Genomic DNA, 12,160 nt, shown 5'->3' with positions numbered 1-12,160 from the left:
GCTCCATTCTGTGCGCTTGATCGTGGAAGCGCAGCTCTGAGCTCTGACAGGCTTTTTTTTAGCCCGACTTTCGGCGTGTCTGACGTGGAGCTGCGTGTCCCCGTGCTGTAGCGGAGGTATTATAATCGGAAAGAAGAGTTTTGTGGACTGATAGGTTCAATAGGCAGAGTCTTTTCCTTTGGAAACTTTCAGAGTGCTATAAAAAAAAGGTTGACGTGAAAAAGAAAGGTAAGGAAATAGGAAGTTACGGGTTTTTTACATGCAAGACAGCAAGTAGCAAAGCAGCTCTCAAAGTGCAGCACAAACACTTGATCTAAAATAGTGCAGCCACAGGAAATGAAGAAACAATGTGGAAACAGTTGATTTTATTCAAGGATAAGAGATTTTTAGGGAAAGTTTTGATCCCATACTCGATTTCCTATCAAATGGGCGAAGCTTTGCTTGGGCTGGCATCGGGCATTAAAACACAAGAAAACAGCTAATGCTTCCCAGAATCATGCAAAAAAAAAAGAGTCTTTTTTTTGGTAGTGTTATTACTTACTTGGATTTGTGGTCATTTATTTGCCAGTCTGGCTATTACAGAAGTCATTTAACCTTACTGGAAGGGATGTATTTTCTACATCTCGGAGCAGAATTGATGACTCTGACACTTTTTGCATTGCTGGCAAGGACTGTAACTGATATGGGTCATTGCTATGCATGTCTGAATTTGATCCCTTCTCCTTAGAGAGGCAATATGTCAGTGTGGCAGTAACAATTAAATAGGCGGATGAAAGACTTCGAAAGGTGTACAAAACTTGCATTAATGTGAAACAGTTCACTTCCATCCTTATTTTCCATTCAAATTTAATTATATTTTTGTATCTTCTGTTACTGTTGTGTAATCAAATTTCTGGGAGGGAGAGGAAGCAGAGGAAGGAATGGCAGGAGGATACCAGATTTTCCTTGTGAACTCCATTCTGCTCTACTACTTCCTAGAATTAGAACAAATCCTCAGTGTAAAGTAGGGTAATATATCTGTATAAACAGAACACTTTGAAATTTTGAAGATGTGAATAGCAAATGAAACTAAGAACCTTACATGATTAGGTAATTTCCCTAAAGCTTTGAGATGCACAGAAACAGATGCAATTGTATTGATTATTTTTTGTGTGTGTGACTTCAGTAAAATGTGTTTATTTATGGGCTTTCTGAAAGTTATGCATACTTTAATATCGTTTGAACCAGTACTGGAGGCAAATTTTATTTCGCCCCCCACCCCCGCAAGTGGAAGCACCTCCTCCTTTCTAGAGAGATTAATTTGGTCATAGGGTCAGAATCGTTTTGGTTGGAAAAGCCCTTTACGATCATAGAGTCCAACCATTAACCTAACACTGCCAGTCGGCACACATATCCTAAGCACCTCATTTGCATGTCTTTTGAATACCTCCAGGGAGCTGACTGCACCACTTCCCTGGACAGCCTGGGCCAGGTCTTAACAACCCTTTTGGTAAAGAACTTTTTCCTGATATCCAGCCTAAACCTCTGGTGCAACTTGAGGCCGTTTCCTCTTGTCCTGTCACTTGTTACCTGGGGGAACAGACTGATCTCCACCTTGCTACAGCCTCCTCGTGGGTAGTTGTAGAGGGTGAGGATGTCTCCCCTGGGCCTCCTTGTCTCCAGGGTGAACAACCCCAGTTCTTTCAGCAGCTCCTCAGAAGACCTGTGCTCAAACTTGTGGTGAGATCTGTCAAAGACCTCTTTGTTTGCTTCATGATAACATGAAGAGGAAACCATTCCTACTGCATAATGTGAAGTTAATAATACTGTGCAGTTAGCAAAATAATAATTCAGGAAAATTAAATAGGAAAAGATATGTGCCATGGTCTTATGTTTCAGAACATAGACCTGTGGCTGTAATTTCAAGTTAAAAATAAATTTCTGAACAGCTTTGCAGGTGAGGGCAGATTCTGGAAACAGAAGTTGTTTTAAATATTCAGTATCCCAGTTTCTTGAGAGAAAAAGACATTGTGTTTTCCTGCTGCCATAAATTATGGGGGAAGTAACTGAGGTAACTGCACTGGAGTAAGGCAGGTGCAATTTGAGGAACACAAACTACAGAAGCAGAGGATCCACCACCACTATTTTTGTGTCTTTTATGGAACATTTTACTTCTTCTATAGCTTTTTGCAGATGTCTGTGTGGATTCTAGACGTTGTTTGGAAAATAAAACATGAATTTAAGGGGAGAACACAAAGCATACCAAAGCCAGACTTTGCTTAGCAGTTGTGCAGAGGACCACGCTGTTGTCACTGAAATCACTTTTAAGTTACATGCACCAGTTTTACTTGGAGTGTTTGTTCATATAATGGTTTAAAATGCTGGCTGACATGCTCGGGGAGGGATGGGGGCTGTCCATGCTTGATAACTTAAGGGTTCTGTCCTGAAAAACAAAACCGGGACTTTAGGAATCGTATGTCAGTTTTTCGACTGTGGAATTACAGATTTGTTAAAAATTAGTCCACTCTTCAGAAGCACAGGAAAGCAAGTGTGTAGAAATGGTAGAGTTGCAGTGGAGCCTCAGGAAGAGTCAAATGAATTCAAACTTGGAAGTGAAGCTTCTAATCTGCTAGAAGGAAAGTTAATGGCTCAGGAGAGCCTGTTGCTTATGATCCCATTGTATGTTAAAACTATTTCTGAAAGATTTATGTATTGTGGCATTTTTAGTTTCCCCACCCCCTTCAAGGTTTTGAGACTTTTTTCTTTCCTGCTTATGGGTGAAAGCAGTTTCAACGCATGTCTGTAGCTGTTCAGGCTATGGTGTAGATAAAAAAAAATTCAGAATACTTGAGAAATCTTGATTACTTTTAGAGACTATTTTTAGATGGGTTTATTTTAGAAGTTTCTTTTTAAAAATCACTTTTTTTACAGATGTTTCTCAATAATGTATTCTTCTGCAACTTGTAAAAATGTCTTTTTGTGTTGAAATGACAAAACCAGTATGCAGCTTTAAGGCTTTAGAAGTAGACTGTTTGAGAGTGCTGATATACCACATATTTATTTATTAGCTGTGTGTGCTGTGCATTGTTGATTAATCCACTTTAGCTTGATAGCAAAATATGTTTTCTTTCATAGAGTGAAGATACGCAGCAACAAATAATCAGAGAAACTTTCCATTTAGTTTCAAAACGTGATGAAAATGTCTGTAATTTCCTAGAAGGAGGATTGTAAGTACCAGGTTTGAAGTAAATGGCCAGTATTTATTGGCTAGCAAGTATAACTACTGCTGATTGTAATATAACAGTTTTTACAGTTGTCATGTAAAATTCATGTCACTTGAAATATTTTAATATACAAAGAATAGTATGGTGTTGTATCAGGTATACATATTCTTTGCTAACTGAAGCATACATATGGGCATATACCAAAATGATTTAGGCAATAGAACTGTTTTATTTTGTAATGCTGTAACTGAGACAGTGCCATATCTCATGTTATAACTGTTTCAGACACAGGTTGGGGAAGAAGCAGGCAGATGATACCTAACCAGTCTCCCTATAATCCAGTTAGAGATTTCTGGTCTCATTTGAAGAGGTACAGCATTTGCCATACCCACTGGGAAAATAAAATATTTTGTAGCTGGTCTTTTGGATTGAGCTCCTAAAATTTGAGTGGGCAATCTCTGATAGTAGTATTCCTCAGCCTTTTTAGGCCTGAGGCTTGCTATATAAACTAGGAAGAAAAAAAAAGTGTTAAATCTGTGAACTAGTGCAGCATCAACCAGGACTTGTTTGCTAATTTAGGTAGGGCAAGGGAGGGAAAGACATACTTGCATCTTCTGTCTCCAGATGTTACACACAAAATTTTCTTTCTTGAATCATCTCAGTTTTTTTAATGTGGTCTGGCTTTACTTGAAAAGAAGAAATTCTGAAATGGAGAAGTGCTTTATTTTGAGATATTAGTCATAAAGGGTAAACAGTTATAAAGCCACTTTCTAGAAAAAGGGTTCATAATTGGTAGAGTAAGCTCATGATCTCCAGTGTAAACACAAAGATTGTCATAGCCTGTTAAGTCTTGTAATTATGGAAATTTTTGAACACTGAAAGTTAGTATATTAATGCCTAAATTTTCTGTGTGCTGCCAGGTAAATGTTTAGCTGTACCATGTCAGCTATGATGTCTTTTTCCTGATTTTTAGATTTTTTTTAAAATAAAATCACTCAACAGGTGATTCTATCACTAGGCTCTTGGAGGTGTTTTCATGCTGGCTTGAATTCTGGAAGTGAAATGCGAGAAGCCATTTGGAGCCTTTTAAAAAATTCACAGCTGTGTAACAAAAAGAAACTAAGACAGAGGACGCGATTCTAGCTTTCCTCCTCCTGCTCAATCCCAGGGTTACCGCTTCAGTATATTTCCTTTTGGTATACTTTTTGTCCCAGGATGGGTATCACAGTTTGCAGTTTACCCAAAGGCCTCAACACTTTATGTATACTAACTCTGTGTACTGAAGGATGGGAAACAGTTGGGTAAATAAGGCACAAAAGAGGAAACTTCAATTGCCATTTCTTTCCACTTTCATATTTGTTTGTAATGTTCTTCTTAAACGTAGTTCTTGCTCTTCAGGAACAGAAGGGTCCCGTTCCAGTCACCCCCCACCCCAAACAGTAATGCAAACTAATGTAGCTAAGCAAAAGTAACCAAAAAGATTTCTTGTTCTTTTTATTTATTTACATATTGTCCCCCTTTGATAAAGGCAGAAAATAAAGGGATGAGTTGTGATACGTCAAACATTTGATTCAGTTCTAGCACAGAATTAAGATATCCATAGCCATGTAGGTTCAGGCTACAAAATACTTCTCCTTTCTATTTGAGTGAGTCTCCTAGTGCTCAAAGCGTATGTCAGTGATCTGAAAAACATCTGTCCTTTATGATTTATATACCACCTTTGGGAAGTCTATATCAGAAGAGTGTAAGGAAATAACCTGTTTAGAACTTTGTCTTCCTGTTCACTGGCTTGTTGACTAGTAAGTCCATAAAAATTTAATCGATTCTCTGACTTTTACATTGCACCACAAACTACTGGTTGCAGGACAGTCTTATGTCTCAGGGTAGGAAACATTTTGTAGCACAGCAGCATTACATATTCTTACTAAGTGGACCATGAACCTGATTTAAGGCTTTTTCTGTAGTCCAAATGCTAGTCTGTGTTGTAGTTCTGTCAGTGTTCCTCTGGGAAGGGCAGGGAAGGATTCATAGGCGTATGCTCTGCTAATCTCTAAAGCAGATTAATCCCTGTACAGTGCCCACTTGGGTGTGATGGTAGTACATTTAATACCCATGTCTTGATGAAACTGTGATCTGTTGGAATTTATTTTAATAAAAAAGTGCATGTGTTGTTGTAATTATTATTTATATGAGTAACAATAACTGTGCTTATGTGGTAAATGTTACTTGGGCTGTCTTGGTACTTAGTATTCTTCCATAGTAATTATATCACAGAATAAAAGTTGTGATATAGTTGGATTAGGGAAAGCTTCATCTGGCTATTAACAATAGGCCTTTTACCTAACTGAAATAACTGTTGACATTTTGCTCAGCTTATCCTGAGATGCCAACTAAGATTTCCTGTTTTCTTTCCTGTTTAGGCTAATAGGTGGATCTGATAACAAACTGATTTACCGACACTATGCCACCTTGTATTTTGTCTTCTGTGTGGATTCTTCAGAAAGTGAGCTTGGCATTTTAGACCTCATACAAGTAAGGGTTTTTTTTTCTGCTTTGCTCTTTTAGAAAGCTGAATTCTGCTTCTAAGTGCCTGGGAACTTCAGTAATTAGCTGTGCCTTTTTCTGTAATATTTTGAAGTGAAGGGGGCTTCCATTATATGAACACATCCAAAGTGCTGTGTAATACTTCTAGATGATTTGCAATTTTATGGGCTGTATTTGAAAAAGTTGTTTCCCAAGCTGCTGAAAAACTAAGGAAACTGTTTGCAACCTGATGAACAATTGGCAGCTATTTTTTTTCTGGAGGTTTTCAGGGCCGTGGTTTAGTTGCAGGTAAAAATGGTGCAGTTCAAACATTTGCTAGACAAGTTTAGATTATGAGAACCTTATCTGTTTAATAAAACAGAATAAAAAGAGGAATGTAGATAGTTAGTCTTATACCCCTTCAGCCACTGGGCATCCCATGTTCATGCAGCATCCAGTGGAGTGCCGGTGGATTTTGCTATGCTGTGCTGTGCAGAGCAGATACAGTCCACAGAGAGAAGCTCTCCCTTTTTTGACCTTTGAGCTGTTATATAATTTCCTCACAAGAAGACCACTCTGTTCCTAAGGGGTGTTCTCATGAGAACCTGTTGCTGCGCTCTGAGGTACAGGTAAGCCCATGCAGGTGGCTCAGTTGCTGGTACCAGGTGGGAGCTGCCTGCAGGCTCCTCTGTGGCAGTCTGCTGGCTGAGTTTATCCTGTAGCCAAGGAATTTATACAGCACAGCATAGGCCTGTGCCTACTCCGTTTGAGTGTTATGTGCATCACTGACTTAAATATGAAGTGATCTCTTGGTCAGGATCAGTACATTCCACTCTTTGATCCATGTGCAGTTTACCTTTCCCAAAGACATTATGAGTTATAGATTACTTTAACAAGATACAGGCTTATGCATCAGTGTCTTCTGCGAAGCTCCCAATACAGCATGATGGTTTAAACTGTTCAGTATATCTCTATCAAGTCAGAAACAAAAATCATGTCTGGTAACACAAACATTCTTATTTCAATAGCATTCTTTGACTAAAGCAGTGGTTTTACAACCTCAAATTTTCATGTGAACAGTTTCAATGATAGCTGTTAAGTGTGGTTGGATATGGAAAAAAATAGTTTCACACGATGAGGTGATGTTTGTCATTACGTGAAATGGGTCTTAAATATATATATTTGTATGTATGATTGACTTACTGTTAAGCTTTTCAAAAGCTTGCACATCAAGACATCTGATTTTTTACGTGACTAAAATCTGTGGTATCCTAAGACATGGGCCTGTATCTATTGCTGGACAGCACTGTGAGCCTTAAAGGCTTCACAGTTCCTTGCAGACCCTTCTTGGAGCTGAGTAGCTTCTCACAGTCACCCATTAGTGTTCAGAACAGCTCTTTGGTGTTTCATGCTCCTCTGTATAGCAGATCAGAATTGTCTTTCCAAGTGTCTGTGTGGGTATGGGGGAAGGAAACTTTGTCTAGATTATTTGTTGCCTTTGGTCATATAAACATTCTGCAGTACTGGAATAGTGCAGTTATTGAGTGAGGTATACAGTGCCATTACCTGGTCTTAGTTTTACGGGGTTGTTCAGCTGCTTCCTGCATCTTTGTTGGAAGTGCTAAAATATTTATCAGCTGAGAAAAGAAGCATGTTGATATTTCATGTGACTTAACATGTATTTTAGATAAAGTGAATATTGTAGGCATCTTACTTTTAATGAGAAAATAAGGGTAGGAAAGACTATCTAGGTCAGTCAGTCTGACCTGTTATATTTTGCAGAGCCACTCTGCAAGTTCACTAAGATTTTACTCATTATGGTGTATTAAAAGTGTCACATCAGTAGCTCTCAGTTATTTCCAGTTGTGCAGTATAATCTGAATTTTATTTTAAGTTGTTGAATCAAATTGCTTGAGCTTACTACTACTTGTATTTGAATAGCCCTTAAACTCCCTTAGTTAGGGAGATCTTAAACTTTTCTCTGAATTGTGTTACTTATTGTGCCAGAAGTGCTTTGATGGATTTCAGTCTTTCAGTCTTTATATTTCACATTTTTTCCGTTACACCCTATTGTTTAATTACATGCCAGTATAATTACTTGAAGGAAGCAGAAATACAAATGCTATTTCTATTTATAGAAATACTTTACTTTTTTTTTCTGAACCTGTATAGTTTTTTTTCTAAATACAATCTCACCAATGTACCTTCAGCTGTTCGCTATTCCCATTTTCTCTAAATCATTGAAATTCAACCATTTGATTATAGTAGAAAGTATATGGAGATTAAGTTAACATATTCTGTTTCCATTCTGCTCACAAGAAGGATCTGTTCAATCCTCTTAGCAACAGCAATCAGAATTAAAGGTATCCTACAGTGGAAGAATGCCCTCGAAGTTTGTTAGTACATCTCAACCCCCTCTGCAATGCAGACTGACAGCATGTACTCATAAACACCTACTGAAGCAAATAAGCTTTGTGTGTTATATGTTGAGAAGTGCTGAACCATTTTCATATGTACTATAGTTCAAAGACAGCACAGGTAAGAGTAAGACACATGGAGTTTGTAACGAATCATACATATACTGAATTGTTTCAATAAGTCGTTATGTAGAGGGCCTGTTTATGATATCATGAAAGTAAACTGGTGGAATGAACCTAGACCTCAGTCTAGCAGGTAAGAATTTTTTGGCTTGTAAACTGGATATATCTACAGTAGATTAGGTGCTGCTAATCAGCTAGACTTGTTATCTTTCCAGTGTTAATGTATGTGTTATTCTTTTGTCATCCTATTTGCCTAATTAAAAAATGAGGACTTAATGGTAAAAGTGATGGTTTGTTTGAAGTATTTTTGAGTATAGGGATCTCCTGGCTTCTGTGTATCCAGTAATAATAATTCAGTGTCTTGAGTCATATACTTTACTATCCAGATGTATAGGTGGCTTTATTAAAGCATATTTACCTTTAGAAGTATGGGGATTTTCCTTTTTTTTTTTTCTGTTTAGTTGCATGGAGGTGTGCATGGGGTTTTCTTTGAACTGTAAAAGATTGTGATTTCAGAAGTGAAGCACAAGAGGGAGCTCATAATTCATTGTGCGTGCGTCCTTGTTTTTCTGCAATTTGATTCATTATGTTTCTTTTCCAATGATATCACAAGGTGCATTTGAACTGATGTGTGGTGTGTGGTGTGTGTGTGTGTGTCCACTGAAACAACTGGCATGATGTCAGGGTTGGTTTTGGTTTTTTTTGATCTATAGATCTGCAGCATCTGAAGTACTTAAATTCTAGTGCTGCTTGCTGTAGTGTGCAATTCATTTGACTCTCAACTAGAATGATGATGAAAGTGGGTCTGATTTTATTTACTGTATTGGTTACTTGAAGGCATCTTAAAATAGGCCAAGGAATGTTAGTGTAAAAAAGCTAGGTTAGGTTGTAAAGACCAAAAATCTATTATTTTTAGTAGAGATATATCTTGTCAGTGCTGGCGTTACTCTGAGTGAACTCTCCAGCATGAATGGGAGATGGAGGAAGTTTCAAAAGTTTCCATGAGAAGTCCTTAGCTGATGAAAAATCTCTTTGAAGAATACTCCATGCCAGCTATTTCCCTTAGATTAAAACCTGTTGGCTGTGCATTACTGGTCTTGAGTTGCAGGCTGGGTTCTGTGAGTTCATTCCCTGTGTGGTGGTGTCATTCTGTAATGGATAAAGGTTTAAAAGTAAGCACTGTAATTATTAGTCAAGTGCTGTTGTAGGAGAATCCCTGGTTATTGGAAGAAGATCATAAAACTAAAACTTCTGTTTTGTCAATGTATGGGCATGCACAGAAATACCTGTGGGGGCCTGTGTTGAGGATTTTTGAGTTGTTTGTGGTTTTAACATGTTCCTTTTTTTTTCCCAAGCAGCTAGGTGGATTGTGTTTACACTTTATTTCCAGTCTTCTTCCTGCAGCTAATATCAATCAGCACTGTATTTGTAACCACATTCTCCTAAGGTACAAGGAAAGTAAGAGAACATCTCCAGTCATTTGTCTTGCTGCACGTAGTTGCGAACTGTGTAGTTTGTTCTGCTTAACATACAAGGTTTTTTGTTTTCTATAAAGAAGGGATGTGAGCAGACTTACTATCACAATAAATTAACAACTACTTGAAGAAAAAAGAGTTATGCTTTGCTTAGCTTTGGTATAATTTAACAGGAGCATATTTGTTTACTTAGTTAACTGTTGCCAGTGGACCTTACTGTCTGGAGTCTGCCAGTGAAACTGCTTTGTATTCCTAGTTTAAGTTACGACTTGTTATTTTGGTATTAAAGAATTATCCTTGTTGTAAATGCATCAAACATCTGTTAAATGTCATTTGACTTCAAAATTGAGATTGATTTTAGTATTAATAGCAACATCAGAGTGTGATCTTCTCTTTTATAGTGTAAGCAAGATTTGAGATGGGGCATTCAGATGTAAAAGTAATCTTTCTTGATATGCAAGGTAGACGACTGGAAATGGCTAATGTCCAGTAGATCTGTTTAACTGTGTGTGTAGACATGGGAGTGTAAATGCTCTGTAAATTTGTAGAGAAATCAGTTTTAATTTTGGGGACCCTAAGCTCTCAGACTCAAGCACATGTTTAACTTGAAGGTTTTGACATGTCTTACTTAAGTCAGTAGGAGTTAGCCCTTGCATAGAGGGAACTGTGCTAATGACTCTCTAAGGCTGGAGTCTTTGTCAGCACTCGCCATAAACAGATAGTGACTGGAATTTGGGAGCTTCAGGAGTGCAAATACAGACATCTTTTTGTTATCTGGCCTAGCTGGGACTGCCATACTTGGGGTGTACCAAAACAGGCTAACATGAGTTCTAAAGAATCAGTTACAGAAGTACCCAAGCAGGGGAATGTACAGTCCATATCCTGCAGAGATCATCAGTGGCTGGACTTCAGCAGCTGCTTGGATTTTTCTGCTTTGTGCATTCTAGACAGACTAGAATGCTGGACTTCTCTAAATTTGTGGTGGTATAACTGGTAGGATAGCCATTCAAACAGCTACCTTTTCACAGGGTCCATCCTGAATTCAGCAGGTCTAATCCAGGTGAAAGCTGCTGTAGTGTTGCTGGAAGCCGTAACGCTGACAAACTTGCATGATGCTGACAGTTTGCATTGCACATGTGTCTCTGTGTGGTGAAGTTGACAGTAGTCTGATTAACTGGGAGATGCCTGCAGTGTAGTCATTGTTAATAATACTACTACTGAAAGAAGCTAGATGATTTTTGTTTAATAATTGGGTTTGACTGAACTGAAAAGAAGTGCTTGGAATCACAGTTGGGAAGCTTGTAGCATAGATGATGTTAACTCTTTTTTTCAGTATGCAAATATTGTTTAAAACTGGGTGACTTTTAGCAGAGTTATAATCTAAACTTACTTGGTTTTTCCCTCTACAGATAACATGCTGTTGACATACTGTTAACCACATAATTTCTGTAGATGCTTTTAATCCCTTGAAATCTGCCCCTTGATTGTTTTCTGTATTTACTTCTGCTAAACCTCACACATAATGGAACTATTGAGTTCCTCTTAAAGCCTGACATCTTGTCTGTTTGTTTTTTTTTTTTCCCCTCTTTGCAGGTATTTGTGGAAACATTAGACAAATGTTTTGAAAATGTCTGTGAACTGGACTTAATTTTCCATGTAGACAAGGTACTGTGATGAGCTACTGTAATATCTCTTGTCAGGTAAAATGTTTGGTACAACTCTTACTTAGTATTAAACTCTGCAGTGTCTACTTCTAATGTCAGTGGAATATAGACATTATAGATATCTAGGTATATCTAGATTATTTTTAAGACCTGAAAGCTAGGGTAGAACATGTCTTTCTGAGGAAAAATAAAATAATGTGGGAGTTCTGTATACTGTTATTGTCTACATAATTGTCAAATTGGAGACATCTGAATATTCTCAGAGGAGGACATAGTTTCGAGAAAGAATTTGTTCTGTATTGTTTGTGATTAGATCTTACATTACTCAGAACTGAAATTGTTATGGGGTTTTCCAGTTAAGGCTAACTGTTGCTTTTTAAATGCTATGGTCGTGTAATTTAAATTCTGTGTGGATCTTTCTTCTAAGTCTCAAATGGACATTGTCTTTTTTCAAATATTCAGAAACCATCTTGTTTGAACATTCCCAGCTATCGAGAACAAGGGTTTTGTTTATTAGTGTAGTTTTGAGAAATGCTATTACTGTAGTAATCTTTAATTTAAAAGAGCTTGGGAAGCTCTTGTTGTAATACCTAAAATGCTGAGAATTGAATATACAAAATTTATTCCTTCAGTTTCATTTTGTGCCTACTGTTTTCTGTGCAGTCACCTTTCCACCTTTGTGAACATCTTTTTGCATCAACATCAAAAGATGCAAAAGAAAAATATTACAAAATTGACTACAAATGGACTAAAAA

At 37.6% G+C, this 12,160-nt stretch overlaps 1 protein-coding gene across 1 annotated transcript; it reads left to right on the top strand.

Moving 5' to 3' along the window:
* Positions 1-3,114: 3,114 nt before the first annotated feature.
* On the top strand, positions 3,115-11,406 carry LOC103774552 (AP-3 complex subunit sigma-1; the record flags this gene model as incomplete). The annotated part of the gene is made up of 3 exons (XM_008941963.1): positions 3,115-3,206; positions 5,624-5,735; positions 11,335-11,406. Coding segments are annotated over 3 exons (276 nt in total), but the record flags the coding sequence as incomplete, so codon positions are not given.
* Between the last annotated feature and the right edge of the window lie 754 nt (positions 11,407-12,160).

The sequence above is a fragment of the Merops nubicus genome, unplaced genomic scaffold (genome assembly GCF_000691845.1).
Source record: "Merops nubicus isolate BGI_N331 unplaced genomic scaffold, ASM69184v1 scaffold38326, whole genome shotgun sequence".
In the NCBI taxonomy this organism is placed as follows: Eukaryota; Metazoa; Chordata; class Aves; order Coraciiformes; family Meropidae; genus Merops; species Merops nubicus.
This window is presented reverse-complemented; position numbering and strand designations above follow the sequence as displayed.